At 39.3% G+C, this 22,540-nt stretch overlaps 1 protein-coding gene across 6 annotated transcripts in view; it reads right to left on the bottom strand.

The window, feature by feature from the left end:
* smtnl (smoothelin, like) overlaps positions 1 to 22,540 on the bottom strand; it is a 40,848-nt gene that overhangs the window by 16,250 nt on the left and 2,058 nt on the right. For 2 of the 6 annotated variants that reach the window (XM_079886958.1, XM_079886957.1), the window contains 6 exons: positions 18,029 to 18,190; positions 17,750 to 17,871; positions 17,536 to 17,659; positions 14,205 to 14,317; positions 2,166 to 2,281; positions 1,443 to 2,050 (listed from right to left, as the gene is read on the bottom strand). In XM_079886958.1, the coding sequence (XP_079743084.1) occupies positions 1,443 to 1,919 (477 nt within the window). In that variant the 5' untranslated portion in view covers positions 1,920 to 2,050; positions 2,166 to 2,281; positions 14,205 to 14,317; ... (1 more) ...; positions 17,750 to 17,871; positions 18,029 to 18,190. Of the gene's footprint in view, positions 1 to 1,442; positions 2,051 to 2,165; positions 2,528 to 14,204; positions 15,346 to 17,514; positions 17,660 to 17,749; positions 17,872 to 18,028; positions 18,191 to 22,540 lie in introns of those variants that run through there. The other 4 variants (XM_079886955.1, XM_079886959.1, XM_079886956.1 and 1 more) reach the window with 4 other exon arrangements.

The following is a 22,540-nucleotide window of genomic DNA, read 5'->3' as shown; positions in this document are numbered from 1 at the left end:
AATGCAGCTCTCTCATTATGCGGTTGGCAGGTGTGGATGTGGCAGGGAAGATAACAGCCTTCCTTGTCTCTACTGACTCTCACTCACAGCCTAAATCAACTGCACTCCCAGCTACTGATAATGTAAAACAAGACCTTATGAAACAAGCCAATGTAATTTGAATGCTATGCAAATGATAGTATTTTTATACTCCATAGCACAGAGCTCTAGATTAATGAGTGACGACTGCATGATGTTTGAGTTTTCATGTCACAGGCAGCAGCTGTAAAGGCTGCAAAGGCTTTGGTGACAGGTTCAACTCAGTAGAAAGTCTCCTAAAAATAGAGCTGAATTCTCTAAATCCTGAATAGAGTTTGGGGGTTTACAGTATAAATATGCAAACTATGAAATGTACCTATCAAATAAAACATGCTTTGAATGAATGTCATCTGCTAAAATGGCCTCATGGTCAAAACATCTGGGTTGTTTGAGCATTTCAAAGTGGTTGAGTCTTTAGACAGGCAAGTGAAGGTTGCTCCGAGTGAAACTGGCTCTGTTCCTGCTCCAAATTAAGCGTAAACGCACAGCGTTGCATAAAATATGCTGCTTTGTTTCTGTGTAAATGAAATGCAGCATCAGAGCCACCTTAATTTATTTCCATAATTCCATATTTATTATAAGATCATTTTATTAATTTAGTTCTGTCATGTCAACTCTCGGAGTGTTTGGCATGGTAATGGGTATGACGATGTTGATTTGGTACTGGCGGAATAGATCTGCTACGCTGCTGTTGTTGCTGCTGCTGCTGCTGTTGGTTATTGCTGCTGCAGAGTAAGTGCAGGGCTTGCTACTGCCAATAAATTGATGACACACTGTTGTGAGCAAGTAAGACATGCTGCTGCTGTACAATATAGTGTACAAGAATTACCAATAGCAGGTCTATACAGGTGGAGCTGGGGAAGGAGGAGGGTTTTTGAAAGAACTGCAACTGCTACAGCAATACTGACCAAATAATTGAAGGTTGTGCAGTGAGCTCATTGGCTAAGCCACTTAAGATGCAGCTTCTGTGTCGCCTTTGTAAACATCCAAAAAATATTACTTGGTGGTCTAATTGTTTATTCGCTTTGTGCCTATAAGGACACCCTTAACTGTGGTACAATAACCATAATGCATGGCCATATGTGGCTTAACTTCATCATAATACTAGGTCGAAATGGTGGCAGTAAACGACTGTAAATTGATCTAAACCTCATCCCACATTTGTCAGAGACTGCGCCAAAGGTCTTCTGCTTTTACAAACATTCAGTTCGTTTGTATACGTTTTCCAGCTTCGGGCTTCTCTATATGTCTAAATATTTAGTTTTCGAACATAAGGTTTCTCACATCACTTCATTTTTTCCAGTTCCACAAAATGACCTCACTCGAGGTCACGCTTCCACTCATTCTTGCAGATGTCTACTCACGTTTGTTTTGCTGGTGACAGAGAAGGTGGCTCTGCTGGAGAAACGTGTGGTGGTGGGGCTGGAGGCAGAGCCGCTGGCGGAGCCGGTCAGAGCTGCTATGCTGGGGGCCGCAGACGGTGGAGACTGATGCCCTGCGGTGCTGCTGTTGGCCTGTGGTGGCGCTGATCCTCCTGTGAGAAGTGCGCTTCTGTCACACACCGACCCAGTCAGCATCTCTACCTGTCGGGTCAAGGCCTCTAACTGACCCCTGAGCTGCCGGTTCTCCTGCTGCAGCTGCGCCACGGCTCGGCCTAGAGGTCCGCTCACATGGATTGCCTCTTCCAGTCTCCGTTCGATGCCTAGCTTGAAAGCGCTGACGTCCACGTGGATCTCACGCACGGCATCTCGCAATGTGGTTTCATAGCGGGCCAAAGCTGCACAAACCGTCTCCCCTTCCGGGGAGCCCTCGGCCACTGATGCCAACGGGCCTGCGTCCATCTCTTCTGTGAGTCCAGGTATCTTCCTTCACAGTCCAACAACAAATTGAGATCTGTCTCTGATATTTCCTTTTTGAAATTGTTTAAAGTCCCAAATCCATATAGAAATCCAGAGGAAATGACAACAGTGACCTGTGGAATCAAAACTCAGTCAGAAACAAACTTAATTTCCTATTTGAATGAATGAAAACTTCTTTAAAGCTCACTCAGCATAAAAAAAAATTCAGTAGAAATAGTGTTTACAGACCTTGTGTTTTCAGTATGATTTTCCTGCTGTAAGTGTGTCTGAGTGTGTGAGTGTGTTCTGCCCGCCGTGCTGTTTTAAAGTACAGCTCTCACAGTCACGTTAACCTCCTACTACTCCTGGAGTCCGGGGGAGGGAGGAGAGAGGGAGGGAACAAGAGAAAAGAGGAGGAGAGATAGAGCTCCACTTTATCCTGGCTCCCCCTCCTTCTTTCCACTGTATTTGTATTAATCTCCACTTTCACAACACAGTGCTCTGTCTCTGCTCTCTCTCACTCACTCTTCCTCACTTTTTTTTTCTCCTGACAGATAAAGGCCACTGCTCACATTACTCCAGCTCAAGCTTGTCCCACTGTCTCACCAGCGCTATATCAGAGAGGAACAGACACGCCTTTTGTTTTTTTTTCTGTCTCACTTTCACTGGGTTCAGAATGTGGTGGTTGAGGTCAGTATAAAGACTGCACTCTTAAGGTTTTAAAGTACCTGTTTGCACTGCAAAGATTTACAATATGCGGTTTAAACTGTCCTAACAAGTTTCCAGCATCAAGCAATTTGTCTGTCCGCACTGAATGTGAAACTGCAGATCACAATCACATCCAATCTAAACATATTATTTGATGTTTAATGTACCGTTATGAGAAGTGAGATTTTGGGTTACCTAATGCATTGCTGCAGAAACAGAAACCAAGTTGTTGCATCATGCAGCGTTTTTGAGTTCAGTTGGGACAGACAAATTTATGTTGCTGGAATGTTGGTTAGGAAACAAAAATGACTTTCGTTGGTGCAACATAATGTAATCAGGCTGATTCAATGTTATTAAATGCTATAATTTACTTTTTATATTTAATATTAACTTTTTTAATTATTTAATAAATATACTGAAAGATAAAATGTATATAAAATACACTATTAAATATATTATTTTATATTTTATAAAATATTTACATTTAGTATCTTTAATATACACATTCAAAAGGTTGGGGTCGGTAAGATTTTTTGAAAGAAGTTTCTTGCTTATCAAGGCTGCATTTATTTGATCAAAAATAGTTGATTGTTAATTGTAAAATATTATTGCAGTTTATTATAACTGTTCACCTTTTTTATATATATTTTAAAATATAATTTATTCCTGTGATGGCAAAGCTGAAATTCAGCATCATTACTCCAGTCTTCAGTGTCACATGATCCTTCAGAATCATTCAAATATGCTGATTCGGCGCTCAAGAAACATTTATTATTGTTATCAATGTTGAAAATAATAATGTTTTTTGGAAATTTAAAAACATTTTGGTAATATTATTTGTCTTTACAGTCACTTTTGATCAATTTAATGCATCCTTGCTGAATACCAAAAAAAAAAAATATCAAATTAGGCTGCCTGACAAAACATTTTGGAATCCTCCCTTCTCATTTAAATACAATGGCTAAACTCAATTCAACATAGTAAACAAGGGGGTAATTCCCTTGAGAATTCCCCCCTGTACTTCATAAGAGTTCAATGTCTTGTCCTTTCCAAACTGACCTTGCGTCCTGTCATGTTCATTCAGTCTATAGACAAAATGGGGGCTGATTGGATTTCAAGAGTTTGCTGTTAAGGGTGAAAAGAGGGACATAATGGATCTGGAGGAAGTGGGCTTGTTGTGTTTGTGTCTGTGTTTGTCTTTTGTGGGTGGAGGGAAGAGCTGCAACAGAACCCAGGCAAAGCAAACAGGCCTGATCAGATAATGAGGTACAGGGGGGCTCTGGGTAGGCCTAACGGTCTGTGGCACAACCACTACAATGAGTCCTGGCCAACGGACTGAAATAACTTTACATTCCAGCCCACTGTTTACTGTAAACACTGGAAGCCGCGGGAGAGCGGAGGTGATTTATAGCTGTACACACTGGGCATGTGCTCATCAACTTTACATAACAGAGCTGTACACGCATGAGTCAAAGAGGAAGATGCCATGCTAAGGAATAGGTTATCTATTCATTTTTCCACAAGTCATCTTGATCTAGACAGATCTAAAAAATGTGCTGCTATAAGAAAAGCAGAGTTTCTTCAAGAGTTAATCTTGCAACATATTTTTAACATATGACTCAAAGTTTGCTGGAAATTCTGTGCAAGTTTATGACTCTGAAGCAGCTGTTTTTTTTCATCCAAATATGATTTGATTTTGGATATGATTCCAAAATCAAGATGGCGCCGCGGATGGCTGCCTCGGTGTGGAGCTCTCCAGTCATTGTATTGTTTTTGTTCGTTTGTTCTGCGTTTAGTCATTCTTTTCCTATCAGTTTCACCAAAGACGAACTTCTGGACATTAGGAAACACACACCAGACAAGTTTTTTACAGATTTTGATAACTCAGACGTTTTACTGGACATTCTCGTTGGAGGGGCAGCGGTGTTGTTAAAACGCGCGGTCAGACGCAAACGCGGGAAGCGCGCCGGCGCGCTGGTTAAACTCCGCGAGCGTGGCCTCCGCACTGCACTACCCAGTATTCATCTTGCGAATCTCCGATCTCTTCCTAACAAAATGGACGAACTTCTTCTCCTCACCCGCACTAACAAGGATTTTTTAAACTCCGCTGCTCTGTGCTTCACTGAAACCTGGCTGAGTGAAGCCATACCGGACAACGCACTACATCTGCCGGGCTTCCAGCTGTTCCGAGCGGATCGCATCGCGGAACTAACGGGGAAAACGAGAGGTGGTGGATTGTGTTTCTACATTAACGAAAGTTGGTGTTCAGATGTAACAACACTGAAGAAGATGTGCTCTCCTAATTTAGAGGTGCATTTCATAAACTGTAAACCTTTCTACTCGCCGCGGGAGTTTTCCTCATTCATTCTCGCGAATGTTTACATTCCTCCAGACGCGTGTGTGAGCGCGGCGCTACAACAGCTGGCTGAACATATAGCTGAAATGGAACAAAGGTACCCAGACTCTCTTTTAATCATTCTTGGGGATTTTAACAAAGCAAATCTCTCCCGTGAACTGCCAAAATACAGACAGCATGTTACATGTCCTACCAGAGACAGTAATATATTGGACCACTGTTACACCACGGTAAAGAATGCGTATCACTCCGTCCCACGGGCAGCTTTGGGGCTCTCTGATCACTGTTTGGTTCATCTTATACCGACCTACAGGCAGAAACTGAAATCAGCTAAACCTGTAATAAGGACTGTAAAAAGATGGACCAACGAAGCAGAGCAGGGCCTACAGGCCTGCTTCGATTGCACTGATTGGACTGTTTTTGAAGCTGCAGCCACCGATCTGGATGAGCTCACAGATACTGTAACATCATATATCAGTTTCTGTGAGGATACATGCATTCCTACCAGGACATTCTTATCATTCACTAATGATAAACCATGGTTTACTGGGAAACTCAAACAGCTTCGTCATGCCAAAGAAGATGCTTACAGAAGTGGGGATAAAATCTTGTATAACCAGGCCAGAAACAGACTGACAAAGGAGATCAGAGTTGCTAAAAAAAGCTACTCTGAAAAGCTGAAAAACCAGTTTTCAGCCAACGACCCGGCATCAGTCTGGAGAGGCCTGAGGAACATCACCAACTACAAATCACCATCCCCCCCATCTGTGGAGAATCAACAACTGGCTGACACTCTCAATGCATTCTATTGCAGGTTTGAGAAGCCCAGACTCACACCTCACACCCGCTCTGATGTGCACTTCACACATCCACCATCACCTCCTGCAACCCCTCTCCTCCCCCCTTCTGCCATCCAACCTGAGCTTAAGGTCTGCGTGGAGGACGTGAGCAGAGTCTTCAAAAAACAGAAGACTAGGAAAGCTTCAGGCCCAGACGGCATCTCATCTGCTTGTCTAAAAGCCTGCGCTGACCAACTGGCCCCAGTCTTCACACAGATCTTCAACAGATCATTGGAGCAGTGTGAAGTTCCCTGCTGCTTCAAACGCTCCACTATCATTCCGGTTCCCAAAAAAAACTAAAATCACTGGACTTAATGACTACAGACCTGTCGCTCCCACGTCTGTGGTCATGAAGTCGTTTGAAAGACTGGTGTTGGCCTATCTGAAGGACATCACTGGACCCCTGCTGGATCCCTTTCAGTTTGCTTACAGAGCAAACAGGTCTGTGGATGATGCAGTCAACATGGGACTGCACTATATCCTGCAACATCTTGACAGACCTGGGACTTATGCACGGATCTTATTCGTGGACTTCAGTTCGGCCTTCAATACCATCATCCCTGATCTTCTCACAGCCAAACTGACTCAGCTCTCCATGCCATCCTCAATCTGTCAGTGGATCTCCAGCTTCCTGACGGACCGGCAGCAGCTAGTGAGACTGGGGAAACTCACATCCAGGACCCTCACCATCAGCACTGGCGCCCCCCAAGGGTGCGTTCTCTCCCCTCTGCTCTTCTCCCTGTACACTAATGACTGCACTTCTAAAGACCCCTCTGTCAAGCTCCTGAAATTTGCAGACGACACCACTGTCATCGGTCTCATCCAAAATGGTGACGAGTCTGCTTACAGACTGGGGGTTGAACAGTTGGCTGTCTGGTGCAGTTATAACAACCTTGAGCTGAACACGCTCAAAACAGTGGAGATGATCGTGGACTTCAGGAGAAACACCCCAGGACTCCCCCCACTCACCATCATGAACAGCACTGTGGAAGCAGTGGAGTCATTCAGGTTCCTGGGCTCTACCATCTCTCAGGACCTGAAGTGGGCAAATCACATTGACTCCATTGTGAAAAAGGCCCAGCAGAGACTGTACTTCCTTCGCCAGCTGAAGAAGTTCAATCTGCCACAGGAGCTGCTGATCCAGTTCTACTCAGCCATCATTGAGTCTGTTTTAAGCACTTCCATCACTGTCTGGTTTGGTTCAGCTTCCAAATCGGACATCAGGAGACTACAACGGACAGTCCGGACTGCAGAGAGGATTATTGGTGCCCCCCTGCCAACCCTCCAGGACCTGTACTCTTCCAGAGTGAGGAAGAGAGCAGGTAAAATCATCACAGACTCCACTCACCCTGGACACCACCTGTTTGAACTGTTACCGTCAGGACGGCGACACAGATCACTGGCCACAAGAACATCCAGGCACAGGAACAGTTTCTTTCCACAGGCCATTTCCCTTCTGAACACTTAACATGCCCCCAAGGAATATGCCTGTAAGTGCAATACTCCCACTGTCTAGTGCAATATTCTCTAACTCAGGTGATATTTATATTTATATTATTCATACTACTCAAAATACTGTAAATATGTTCATAATCTGTAAATGTTTATTCGGACTAAACCCAACTGTGACCCTACTTTTTTACTTTTATACTATTTTTATTTATTTTTTATATATTTTTATTCTTAGAATTTGTATTACTATGTTTCTTGTTGTATTTGTATTTGTATATGTGCACTGGAAGCTTCAGTACCAAGAAAAATTCCTTGTGGGTGCAAGCACACTTGGCAATAAAGCTCTTTCTGATTCTGATTCTGATTCTGATTTCCATCTTGCAATGATGTCAGACTTTTACGTCAGGCACGGGCTGTAAATGTCTCTCAGGATCAGCAACAGGCGCATAGAGGAATGGCACAATGTCATGCTTCACCCTGGCAGTTTGTTATTGTATCTTACGCAGCCACCATTTCTCTCCTATCGCCCTTATCTGATCTAAGATACTCAGTGGCGAGAAGTCGCGTCGAATAGGATCAGTAGTGCTGAGAAGGACCAGTGCAAGACCTCACATGCTCATGCAAGACCTCTTATCAGAGGAGGGATCAGTGATAGAGATAACCCGCACAGGTATTGCAACACTGACATGAGAGAAGGATGTGACTGAGACAAATCTAGGACACAACTATAACTTCTTCCCAAGGAGCTGTTGAGCCCCAGGGATTTCTGGGTGTTGGGAAATGGCAGCTGCTATACAATCCTGATATGACTCACCAAATTACAGTGTAAGATTATGTCTGACTTAAACATACTCATGTATACAGTCATTTTGACTAATTCTTACAAGACTAACAAGTCAGATAAACAATAGTGTCTATTCATGAAAAGACACATAATACTTTCAACACTTCCAACAATCATATAATTATGTTGTACTTTATCCACAGTTTACAAACAACGATATAAAAGTTTTCTTTTTACAGCACAGCTTTTAATTGTTTTTCGATGTAAATATGACAGCATAATTTCATCTCACTGTTTGTTTTTCATCATCTGACATGCATGCTGTGGATGTTCAACGCTTCCACTAAGCTCACATTTTTAAAGCAATTATTAGTCCTATGTTAACTTTTTTTTCTTTTCTTTTTTCTTTACTCCATTTGGACGACGCACCTTTACTCTCTTCCATTGTAGAAAGGTGAAGCTGCCAATGTCCCAATCTGGCGCTGACTTCTTGTGCTCATTAAACCCGAGTCTGCGCAGTAGTGAGTGTGTTTACAGTCTATGGTGTGAAGTGGAGCCGCGGCCCCGCCCACACTCATTATGTCAGTGTGAAATAAACTGTTATGGAAATGTAGAAATTAAAGTTAAAGCTCTAATCTACCCCCTAAATATCCGGAAAAAATCCGTTGGTGCCTCATGGCTACTTCACTCAGAGAAGCTGTCAACCATAGCTGTCAATCATGAACGTCACACCCCGTTTGTAAAAGCATAAAATGAAATTACTAACTAAACTTAACTTATTTACTATTTACACTTGACCTTCCATCAGCCTGATAAAAAACTACTAAAAATGACAGAAACCATCTTTGGCAAAAAAATTATTTGAAATGTAATTTGATTATTTAATTTGTCTCACGTGTCATTAGATTACATAGAGGGTGGGGTTTATGACATATCGAGATGGTAAGTCCCGCCCATCCGTAAAACCCCACTGGACCTCTAGATTGAAAAATCGGCAATGCAAGTGAATGTGAGAAAATAATTATTTTCTGGTCCCGTTTGAATTGTGCCATGAATGTGAACATATGTTGTCTGTGAATTTTTTATATAATTTTTCATGTTACGAGTTTGACAGTATATTGTACGATTCTTTGGCTAGCAGTTGTGGAAAAGACATAACGAGAAAGACATGTAGCCTATGTGACGTCACCCCATAACACATTTTTTTCCCTCCACTTGTCAAATCACGGTGCTAATGCTGCGATAATCTATGGAGACAGATCGAGATGCCTGTGTGTTTTGTACCCAAACGTCACCATTCAAACCAAATGGGCTGTTCTTTCTTCAGATTCGCATCGAAAGCAGCGAAGAGTTGTAGTCCACAAAGTGCTCTCACACAAAGTCTAACCGTATCAAACTTCTACCCGCTAAATTGTAGCATTCTTCACACGAAAAATTATATTAAAAATTCACAGACAACATATGTTCACATTCATGGCAAAATTCAAACGGGACCAGAAAATAATTATTTTATCACATTCACTTGCATTGACGATTTTTCAATCTTGAGGTCCAGTGGGGTTTTACGAATGGGCGGGACTTACCAGCTCTATACTGCATCCAGCCACTTGGGGGCGATCGAAACGTTTTGGCTTCACTTTTCAGGACCTCTGTGGCACACAAATGGTTCAGACCGTTCAGACTGTCATTCCAAATCCGTTTTTTGTGCATATCCGATTGAAATCCGATCAGATTTAGCAAGTGTGACCGGCAAAAAAAAAAAAAAAAACATTTCACATGAAATGCGATTTCAATAGGATTTCAAACCACATATGGGTGTAGCTCAAAACGGATTTCACATTTCATGTGATTTTTTGCTGTTCACACTAGCTAAATCTGATCGGATATGTACAAAAAATCGGATTTGGACTGACAGTCTGAACGTAAACCTTAGGTAATCCCTAAAGTTTCACAACATAAACCATAAAAAGCATGCTGTTGTTTAAAGCATCATGGAAGTGTTGAAAAGTACAAGATGTCTTGCAGTGTGTTCTGATTGGCTGAGTGAGTCATTTTCACATTAGGTGCTGGTTTGCTGTTCTTAACTGGTCTAGCAGTTCTTTTTTTCAAACTAGCAGACGTTTCTAAAACAGACTACTACTTCTAAACACTAGCTAAGAATGTTTAGGCTTGTTTTTCTGCAGTAAAGAAGCATTTTTGCAATGTGTAAAAATATTACCATAACTATTTTGATCTTTTTATGGATGGATCAGTGGTGCCATCCTAAAATAACCAGCCTGTCCTTATGCGGGAGAATGAAGCATGGTGGGAAACATGTGGTAAACATAAACTAGGGAAGTCAAATTAACCACAAACGATCAATTCTACGTCACAAAACTTTAACACACACCGGTTGAACCACTAAGCCTGTGAAGCACATGGTTCCTTAACCAAGCCATGATGACATAGACTGGAACTTTTCCTGTTCATATTTAGAAAATGTCAAACCATCAGCCTAAAGGAATAAGTTTCATGATCATCCTCAGACGTGAACCTTGTCTGGCTTTCATCTGCAATATAGCTGTTGACAAACCACCGATCCTTCCAAAAAACAAAAGCCCATCTATTTCACCACGTGTCAGCTGTGGTTTTCCTGAAAACAAGTCTGCGTGGCCATTACATCAGAGTTTCCATGGGAACCCTGAAGTCCAAACACGTCCAAAAGAATAACAGCCAAATGATGATGTCATGGTCGCTTCAAAGTCAATTTAATTAAGCACACATGGTGCCAAGTGTGTGTGTGTGTGTGAGAGAGAGAGAGAGAGAGAGAGAGAGAGAGAGAGAGAGAGAGAGAGAGAGAGAGAGAGAGAGAGAGAGAGAGAGAGAGAGAGAGAGAGAGAGAGAGAGAGAGAGAGAGCAAGCAGACGAGAGAACAATAAAACTGATTTAAAGCTATTTTTGTGATATTCTTGGCATTGTCTGAGAGGCATGAGCAAAGACAGTTTCTGGCAGGCTGAGCTGGGACAAGAGTTACAGTTGAAATGTGATTATATTGCATATCTGAACCAGAGGAGATTGATTTCGTGCTCTCACAAACCATTCACATACTTAAACACATCACTGAGATGGACACTGAGCGGCCTGTCTTGTCCACTCTGAGCGCTCCAGCTGAAGAAATGCTCTTTTGCTGGAGTAGAGAGAGATGGAAAGAGGGTTGAAGGGTGAAAAGAACAGAGGTGTGGAGGAGGGGGACACATTCCCCAAACCCCAGCCGACCTCCTGAGATGACTGGCTCCGGATAATTACAGCCCCTTTTGCTTGGAACGGCCAGGATGGGCTGACTGAGCTGTACTTCACTGTTCTGTGCTGATCTCCATTGCTGCACACGCACATACACAGCCTCTTTTATCAATCGAACCACGCACACACACGTACAAATACATACACACATTAAGCATGCCTGAGATTACATCCACACCACATCAGAACTCACCGCAACACAATTACCCCCTGATTCAGTTAAACCCTTCGATCAACACTGTACTTATTCTACTGTAGAAATGTGGTCTAGTGGTCTGCTGGGATGTCTTTGCAGTGGAGAAAGTGATCCCAACTCCATCTCATCCATGAAATGAGCCATATCTTAAGTGGGCTTTGTCTTTAAATGAATAAACAGAAACTATTGCGACAACAAGTGCAGAGTAATTATGCACGCAATGACTTAATATCGCGTTTGGATGGATTCATTTCCTCTCAAAACCACAATTTCCTTCCAAATTAAAGAGTCTGTTTGTCATTCTGGTGTAAATTAGGCAACACATTGCCTAACATTTAAACAGAACAATGGGGAATGATAGTCTTCAATGAAAGCTTGCTGGAAAGTGGGTCATCTAAAGCTTAACCCCAAAAGTCCAGAACATGCAAATGAAAAACACTGCGGGGTCCAAAAGTTCGAGACCACATTGAAACATGGGATTTAAACAGGGAAATAAAAAGAAAGACATAGGATGTCAATGTAAAATGAATAAGAAATATTAAAGATTCTGTAGTATTTCTAAGTAAATGTGACTCTTTTGTAGAGACAGCAAAATGTCTATTGCTCTTTGGATCATCTCAGGTTTTACACAAGATATTGAAATGTTTCTTGAGCACAAATCAGCAGATTAGAATGATTTCCTGAAGGATCATGTGGCACTGAAGATGTGAAATGTAGCTTCGCCATCCCAATTAATTACATTTCAATATAAAAAAGATATTTAAAATCGTGATAATATTTCATTTGTTTTGACTGTATTTTTGCTCAAATAAATGCAGCCTTGTTTGAGCATTAGAAACTCTCGAAAACATTAAAAAAAATTGACAGACTCCAAACTTTTGAACAGTAGCGTATATGAGTGTATTAAAAGAGGGTAAATGCACACACAATAAAGTCAAGCTCTTGTCTGCGAAGCGGAAGCCCCTTCCTGAGAAGCAGGAACTATCAGTCTGTAGCCCATGCCAAGAATAATAATTTAGCAATGATAGATTTTCTAGGAAGCAAGTAAGAGTGATGTAATCGAGGCAACACAAGCCAAAACACATTTTCTGTCATATCCATCTATTGTTTCTGCAATCAGCTCTGCTGTACCGAAACTTAGCCAAAAATCTCCCAGGCTCCTTTGCCCTACAGCAGCCTCATATTGCATGACATCATCCTCTCTCTCTTTAACCGTTGGTGAGGCCACTTATGCACGCACGTACAGACGCAAAAATACACAGCAGAGCACTTGGAAAATCATCATTGGTATTAGTGTCACCATGCTGAAAGTGATGAGCTGGGATATGTGCACTCCTCTGGAGTGGTTTGGACAGCATAATGATCAGCTTATTTGACCGTGTTCCTGATGAGAGTTTCATGAGCTGTGCTGAGAATGTTCATTTTGGTTTCTCACTTGAGGGAAGAAAAACATTTTTTCTATTAGTGGTTGATGTCAGCATGTACAATAGCGGTTTGAAATAGAAGGGTTGGAAAAGAGTTTATCAAAAAATACAATGAAAACACTTGGATGGTGTGTTACTGATATATTTACTCAATATGTCATATGGCTCACACTTGACTGGTTCCATAATGCATTGTATAACTGCATATAAAAGAATGCAATAAGACCCCCATTATAATGGTTTGTAATCAAAGTTAATTTGAAAACTAGTAATTTAATATAATATGTGACCCTGGACCACAAAACCAGTCACATGGGTAATTTTTTTGAAATTGAGATGTATACATCACATGAAAGTTGAATAAATAAGTTTTCCATTGACGTATGGTTTGTTAGGCAATATTTGTCTGAGATACAACTATTGAAAATCTGGAACCTGAGGGTGCAAAAAAGTCGAAACATTGAGAAAATCTCCTTTAAAGTTGTGCATTTATGTTCGCGATTGTGCTGCATTCACTCACAAAAATAAATGTTTTATATATTTACATTAGGAAATTTACAAAATATCTTCATGGAACATGATCTTTACTTAATATCCTAATGATTTTTGGTATAAAAGAAAAATCGATCATTTTGACCCATTCAATGTATTGTTGGCTATTGCCACAGATATACCCATGCGACTTATGACTGGTTTTGTGATCCAGGGTCACATACAATATAATGTAATATAATATAATGTAATATAAACTTCAACCAAAGCTAAAGTTAAGAAGCTAAAAAAATCAGCTAGTTTTTTATTTATATCTTTACATTTATTTTATTTAGTCGCCAGTTTCCAATACTGCTTATTTCCAAGCAGTGCTGGATAAACAGTCAACCAAACAAAGGCTTGTGTGAGAGAGAGAGAGAATGCAAGCCCCTGTAAAATCTTTCATTTGGTGTGAGCTATTCACCATGACGGTTGAGAGGCCCTTTACAGGCTGAAGCACGGAGGCCTCTCCAGGTGAATTAAACTAGGTGTCTGTGTGTGCTTGAGTATGTGTAACATTCCTAATTGTTTGAGCACAAAGACACTTTGGAATAAACCTTGAGAGCGAGCTTCAACATATTATTAGCATGAAGTCTTTGCTCACAAATCAGCCTTTGACAGAACACACACACATCACAGCGGGCCTGTGAGCTCAGAGTGAAAGTGTTACTGATTTGTGCAATAACAGGCTTCGACGTGGCATACGTGCATGTGCTCACCTGTGAGGGATCAGAGCCAACTGTATGTAATCACTCATACACCTGCCGCTGCAGTTACAGTATCGGCCTCCAGCAAGAGTCAGTGCTTTGTAGCTCATTAGCTGCGATGCACCCTGGTAAAAATACAGTGAAATATTATAAGACACAAGTGATATATTCATATTCGTGCAATTGGAGCTGACAACTAATTGCATTTTTACTGCAAATGTTGTATACTTAAATATTATATATTAGCTGTCATTTATATTCTGCTAAAAATTTGATCTATAGGCTATGGAACTATTGACCACTTAGGCGCCTTTCATGAAACTGCATAAAATACTTTCAAATGTAATTTTTTCCTGTGATGGCAAATAAGAATTTTCAGCAGCCATTACTTTAGCCTTCAGTGTCACATGATCCTTCATAAATCATTCTAATGTGTTGATTTGGTGCTCAAGAAACCTGTATGCCAGGTTAAAGAGATGTGTTTTTAGTCTAGATTTAAACTGACAGTGTGTCAAGTCAAGTCAAGTCAAGTCAAGTCAAGTATATTTGTATAGCGCTTAATACAAATTGTATCAAAGCAGCTTCACAGTATTAAATTAAAATAATACAGCAAGGTTTGTTTCTAGTGGAATTTATTGATTGATAAAAATAAATTAATATTCCCAAAATATCCCCAACTGAGCATGCCAAAGGCAACAGTGGCAAGGAACCGAAAAACTCCATCAAGTGACCTGACGGTGACCTAAAACTCCATCAGGTGACCCAATGGAGAAAAAGAACCTGCTAAAAAGGAAGTTGCAATTGATTTTGATATTCTAGGTATTATCAACTGGCCATCATTTGTAGATAGTAATAGATGTGAAGGTTGTTTTATTATTGTTGCATTGTTGTATACAGCATATAGCCTCTGAAAAACATAAGAATATAAGTTTGTTAAGAATATAAGAGCTTTTAGAATGTTATAAAACCTATAGAAATTAAACAACTGAATTGACAAAAAAAATAAAAAAAATAAAAATAAAAAAACAGCCATAATCATCTACTTTTTTATTTATTTAACACTCCTACCACCCCAGCAAAAGAAGTACACATCTATGTAGTGGAGTAAAAAGTACGATATTTGTCTTTCAAATGTAGTGAGTAAAATGTTTCCAGAAAAAGTAATACTCAAGTAAAGTACAGATACTCAAAAAGTGTACTTAAGTACAGTACTCAAGTAAATGTACTTTGTTACTGCCCACCTCTGATGACAGGGATCCCGTTGTAACATCCTACAAGGTAAAAAAAAAAAGAAAAGAAAAAGGATGACATATTTGTGCATTTAAAGTCTCTATGAAAAGTTTTTTGGCTTTTATTAATATGTTAGCCTTACTGTTCTCTATAAGCTAGTGTGCTCCAAAACAATGACCAAATTCAAATTTAGAAAACCAAACCCAACGTTGAAAGTGAAAATCAGGTTGATGTCAGAATCCAACGTCAGATTGACATTAATCTCCAACGATGGACAGACGTTGTATTGTGGTTGAAAATGAAAATTTTCAATGAAAATGTAGTGAAGTTAAAGTAAAAAGTTTCCAGAAAAAAATAATACTCAAGTAAAGCACTTTTTTTTTCTTCAAAAAGACAGTACAGTACTCAAGTAAATGTACTTTGTTACTGTTCACCTCTGAATGTATGCCATGTTTAATAGAGGGAGATAATGCAGTGTTGACAGAACCAAGCTCAAATGGTCATACTTCCTGGATCTAGTAAACTCTATCTGCTGTGTTTTGGACCAGCTGGAGTTTATTAAGCATCCAGGGCAACCACCCAGTAGAGCATTACAATAATCTAGCCTTGAACTCATGAACTAACTTTTCTGCATTTGTCACTGAGGGCATATGTTGTAATTTAGATATATTTTTAAGATGGATAAATGCAGTTTTACAGATGCTAGAAATGTGGCTTTTAAATGAAAGTTTGTTATCAAAGAGCACACCCAGTTTCCTAACCGACGACGAAGACTTGACAGAGCAGCCATCAAGTGTTAGACAGTATTCTAGGTTATTACGTGGAGTTTTATTGGTCCAATAATTAAAGCCTCTTTTTTTTTGGAATTAAGTTGTAGGAAATGACTAGTCATCCAATTTTTTTTCATATCAACTATGCATTTTGTTAATTTTGTGAATTGGTATGTTTTGTCAGGGCGTGAAAAGATTCAGCTTAACAGTGGAAACTAATATGCTTCCTAATGAAATCTCCCAAGAGTAGCATGTACAGGGTGAAAAGCAACGGACCTAGTACTGAGCCTTGCGGTACTCCATACTGAATCGATATGACATCTCTTAATTTACTGCTACAAACTGATAATGGTATGATTTGAACCATGCCAATGCAATTCCACTAATGGCAACATATTTTTTGAGGCTATTCAATAGAATATTGTGGTCGATAGTATCAAATGCAGCACTAAGATCCAGTAAGAGATACAATCACGATCGGATGATAAGAGCAAATCCTTTGTAACTCTAATGAGAGCAGTCTCGGTACTATGATACGGTCTAAATCCTGACTGAAAATCCTCGCAGATACTATTTCTTTCTAAAAAGGAACATAGTTGTGAGGATACTTCCTTTTCTAGTATTTTTGACAGAAAAGGGAGACTCAAGATTGGTCTGTAATTAACTACTTCTCTAGGATCAAGGTTTTTTAATAAGAGGTTTAATAACCACCAGCTAATAGGTTTTATAGGTACATATCCTAATGACAAAGATGAATTAATGATATTAAGTAGAGGATCTATGACTTCTGGAAGACTTCACTGATGATTTAACAAATGTAGACAATTCTTCCTCTCCTTTAGCACAGAATGAAATATCTTTACTCTCACCTTTGATTCATTTAATGCATTCTTGCTTAATAAAAGTATTAATTTAAAATAAAACAAACAATTTTTTGTTACTTTTAAACATTAGTGTATATATAGTCAAAAATAATTAATGAGGTCTAATTTGACTTCACATGACAATATGTAGCAGGCTGCATTAGATTGAGTTTATTCTGTGAGTTTACTTGACTTGATTAACTTGACTTGCATGTATGGTACCACCTTTTATGTCTAGCTTAGCAGATGAGGGACACAAATAAATTTATTTTTGCTTTCCTGTAGCTCAAACAGTAGAACGTTGGCGCTTGCAACGCCAAGGTCATGGGTTCGATTCCCAGGGAAAGCAAGAACTGATAAGAATGTAAATGAGTACCATGAAATGCAATGTAAGTCGCTTTGGATAAAAGTGTCTGCCAAATGCATAAATGTAAATGTAAATGTTTTGACCGCACTGACTTTCATTATAATGACAAAAACCATGTGTGGTGGTGATCCGGTCTGCTGTTTGGAATGACAGGTCTGAGAGGTCAGGACTTGTGCTGGAGGGATGTGGCGACTGCTGGGCGTCTGTCACTGTTCATGATAAGCCTGGTGGACGGGTCTGGCGGACAGCAGAGGTACAGGAGATTAGACATAATACAGAGAGCCGAACAGAGACAAGAAAGTGTGTCGGTAGAAGTTGGCTTCTTACACTGGTCAGAGATAAACTCAGCTGTTGGTAGGTGTTTCTGGTCCCGGATCAGTCGAATGCAGACTTGAACAGAGAAGTGGTGTTGAAAGATGATGTCTTTCCTTTCCCTCTGGAAATAATCCCTGTATGAATGAAAATGAATGATGAGCAGTAGGATGAGTATCAGCAGAGCTCTCCCACACACCGCTCCGAGACATTCTGTCCAGGACAATTATTGGAGTCCATTCCCTACGTCTCCACACCATTGACTGCAGGGCGACTCTGCTGGACGTGCTTTACCTCTGACACCATGGTGGACGCAGTGGGAGGCTCAATAAAGTGCGTCATTGCACGATGAGGAATGGGAGATTTAGAGGTAGACAGTAGAGGTAATAACTGGACTTGCCTCTGGCCCCCAGACTTATCCTTCTGTGTGTTTCTTTAGCTATGGCACTTTTGGACCTGTAAAAATTAAATAAACACACTTTTCAAAGTCATAGATATACATGTATCACAGGACAATTTTTGTTGTCATGAACAAATGCCATTTCCATCACATCTGAAATCACCATTCAATGTAGTGTAAATTATAGTAATGGAATGGATAGTTTTTTTGGAGAATGATGACAGGCTTCGTTCTGGATAAGATAATTTCATTGCTAGCATTTTATGTTCCCTTAATACAAATTAAATATTATTTAAAAAAAAAAGTGTGCATAATTTGACAAATTAATTGGAAATGACACACTTTTATTTTTATCTTTACTTTGATCCTTTACACATCATGTTTCTCTCAGAACAGAACATCACTGAGGTAAAAGTCATAATTTGGGGAAAAAAATGTAAATATTTTTTTTTCCCACAATAAATGTTGAAATCAAGTCAAGTCATCTTTATTTATATAGTGCTTTTTAAAGCAGCTTTACTGTGATAACATTAGAATAATGCAACATAGTTTGATTTGACTGTACAGCAGCTCTAGAAGAAAATAGTGTTATTGTCCAGCTTAAGTAAATTCAGTATGTCATCACTGATGGATTTTCATATATTTATGTCTGGGGCTCAGTAAAAAAAAATTGAAATCAGTAAAAGTTATTGATCTTATTGTGATGATTAATCCAGGTATATGTTTTTTTTTTTTTTTTGACCTCATGATTTTTTATTAAAATATGTGACAGACTCTTGTGACGTATGCCGAACTTCTCCAAACATTTCGTCCCCATAAACCCCACCCCTTTCACACAACTTGACTTCATCCAATCAACAACAGATGGATAGAAGTCTCACCCTACATTATTTTCTTTTTCAATAATCCATTTCACTTGGATGTCCATCAAAAAGTGAAAGAAAAGATATGTCGCTGCATCAACTAACATCACAATTTTAAGAAAAATCAATGCCCCTGCCTGTATTTATTACTTTTATTATAACCTTTATATTACCAGGAAACGAAGCACATTGAGATTAAGAATCTCTTTTACAAGAGTGTCCTGGCCTAGACTGACAGACACAGCTCGTGTGAGTTTAACAGATAACATCCATCAATACATACACATATACACACACAAGCAAATCAAATCAAATTTCAATATCAATACATAGTTAAAACATCTACAGCCCGATGTTTCTTTCTCCAAATCGTTTAAAACTACTTTGAAAATGTCCAATGAAACCAGCTCCCTAAGTTTCAACGTACTTTGCAAATTATTCCAGGCAGAGGGAGCAGCAAATTGAAATGCCTTTTCCTCAGTTCAGTACGTACCACTGGAACAGACATTAAGAATAATTCCTAGGACCGTAGACTATGGCTACAAACATACTTTTTACAGATGTAGGTATAAAGATATGAAGGAAGTAGACCCAGGATAGATTTATAAATAAAAACATGCCAGTGTTTTTTAAGCATACAACACACAATGGGTGAGGGTTTCAAGATGTGTTATGAACCCCAATGCACCATGATAAACAGTGTCTATGAAAACACTGTGAAGATGCATGCATATAACATCACCATAGTCCAGTAAAGACAAAAAAGTGGCTGCAACAAGCCTCTTTTTTGCCTCAAAGGAAACTTATTTAATGAATAATGGGCATGAAACATTGATTTGAGTTTAAATATTATTATTTATTAATAAAAATTTTATTATGTGAGAAGAAAGAGACTACGAGATACTAGCACAATGTAGGTGACTGTCTGCCAGGAACAATGATCAAATACAGATTAGAGGTCATTATGCAAAAATATTTCATGGAATGTTGCGACTGACCAATAAAAATGAATTATTTCTGAGAGCTGTGCAATAAACTTCTCCATATTAAATGAAAAGAACGAACACAGAGGCCTGTGACGGGCGCCAGAGCCATTGATGACTGTCTATATTGCAAACACACGTGATTGAGCTGACAGGGGCACGCAAACACTAAATGACTAATGGGAGAAAGATAAACAATGATAGGAAAGACAGACAAGGTAAAGAGATAGAGAAAATGACAGGCCCCCAGCAGACCTGATAAAAAGGAGTGGATGACTTCATTTCTCGGCACTAGGTCCACAAGGCGTACGAGCAGACAGGGGTCAGGGGAGGGCAGTGGCCCGCAAGGCTTTTCCATCCCTACCCGTTTTAATGGCTGGGAATCTGCCCTGCTGACCCTTCTCGTGTAGCGCTGCAGGGGAGGGTGTCTGATCCCCACCTCTGACCCCTCAGCTGGTCTTCTCTTCTCTTTCCTCAGTCAGTTCGGCGCAAATAACACCACATCATAGGAATCAGATTACAAGCAGGAAAAACATCAAATGCAGAGTATGACGTGTTTTACCAACAAACCACTCTTTGAATCTGCTACAAGGATGGTCACAGATTTATAGGAGTTTAGCAAGGGATCCTAAAATCCTCCCTACTGCAGATTCCTATAAAATACCAGATGACATAAAGATGGCCGCCTTTAAATTACAGTATAGTGCTGCAATATAGAGGCGAGCTGTGCGGATGTCAGAGTCATCACTCGGTTTGTGGCGTCACATTTTTTCTGAAGCTCACTTTCAGCTGACAGCTTCATCTTTAATCACCTCTGCATCTGGAGAGCCAAATGACTGAAGGAAAAGCCTGGCGATATTTCCTGGCAGGTCTCGGAGAACATAATCATATATGGTCTACAGCTTTGAACGATTGCTAAGCATTTTAGTATGTCTGCCCCATGACATCATGACCGATCAAACATGTGTAATACGCTAGCCAGTTTTCTAATAAGGCAGCAGGGAGGCTGTGTGTGTGTGTGTGCTGTGCACGTACCGGTACATGGCTGTTTCTCTTATCTTCAACCCTTTAAATTTTTCAAAGGTGTGTTTTTGTTTCAGATAACCACTTTCATCAGGTTTTGTTTTCTTAGTTGGCATTCATTTAACATGGATCCACAGGCTTGTTCCACAGACGGCGTGGAACAATTACCCCTTCTGTTCTCTGTCCGTGCTGCGCTTTACAGAAAAAATAACAACAACAGCCTCAGGCGGTGTGAGTTCAGGTATATGTTGCATGCTTACTGACTTAACCGATAAACACTACATCAAAGCAATGGTTGCTGAGAGACAGTAAACTATTATCAAGCTTTGAGCCCCCTGAGACCTTTATATGCCATAGCCATTTTCATTCATGTCATTCTCATGATTCCATGTGTTGATTTGTTAGATCCCCTTTCAGACAAACTCCCAACCCATTTAAACAGATCTTCAGACTAAGTTTTTCTTGGACTGATATTATTAGAAAGCCGTCTCCCACAGGCTCACTGTATAATTAAATGCATATGATAGTAATGTCCTATTGTATATAAATTAACCCTCCCTTTGAATTCATTTTGAAGGATGCTTTGGGGTCATTACAGTTCATTAAGATGATTTTTAAATATTTATTGGATTTATTGGATTAAAAAAACAGTAATATTGTGAAATATTATTATAATTTAAAATAACTGTTTTTCTATTTGAATATATTATAAAATGTAATTTATTCTTGTGATGCAAAGCTGAATTTTCAGTATTATTACTCCAGTCTTCAGTGACACACGATCCATCAGAAATCATTCTAATTCGCTGATTTGCTGGTCAAGAAACAATTATTATCAATGTTGTATGCATTTTTTTAGAAAGCAAAAAAAAAAAAAAAATTGATCAAAAGTGACAGTAAAGACATTTATAATGTTACAAAAGGTTGTTTTTCAAATACATGCAGTTCTTTTAAACTTTCTATTTATCAAAGATATAAAAAAAAATTGCACACAACTGTTTTCAACATTGATAATAATAAGAAATATTGTTTGAACACCAGATCAGAATATTAGGATGATTTCTGAAGGATCATGTGACACTGAAGACTTTGTTAGCTTTGACATCACAGGAATAAATTACATTTAATAATATATTCAAATAGAAAACATTCATTTTAATTTGTAATAATATTTCACAATTTTTTTTTATAAAATAAATGCAGCCTTGTAACCTATATTTATCATAAAAAAATGAAAAAATAACTGAAAAAAAATAACAAAATATTTTTGTGTTTCAAAAAATGTCTATATATCCATTGTTTATTATATCTTTTAGTTTATACATTAGTGGAAAACTCTCATTTTTCTATGATCTCATAACTCGATTTGTCTCAGTTATCAAAATATCAAAATAGTATAAATCATGTTCCAGATGCTAAAATGTTTATGCCTGTGAACACGCTAAATTACACAGCCATAAACTTGTTTATATCTTGGTAGTTTTTAGACCAAGTATTTTCTTTGCTGGGCCCACTTAACCCCAACATCTGTAATGAT

The sequence above is a fragment of the Squalius cephalus genome (assembly GCF_949319135.1).
Source record: "Squalius cephalus genome assembly, chromosome: 11".
Classification (NCBI taxonomy): domain Eukaryota; kingdom Metazoa; phylum Chordata; class Actinopteri; order Cypriniformes; family Leuciscidae; genus Squalius; species Squalius cephalus.
The sequence above is the reverse complement of the archived record's forward strand: the minus strand, read 5'-3'. Positions and strand labels throughout refer to the sequence as shown.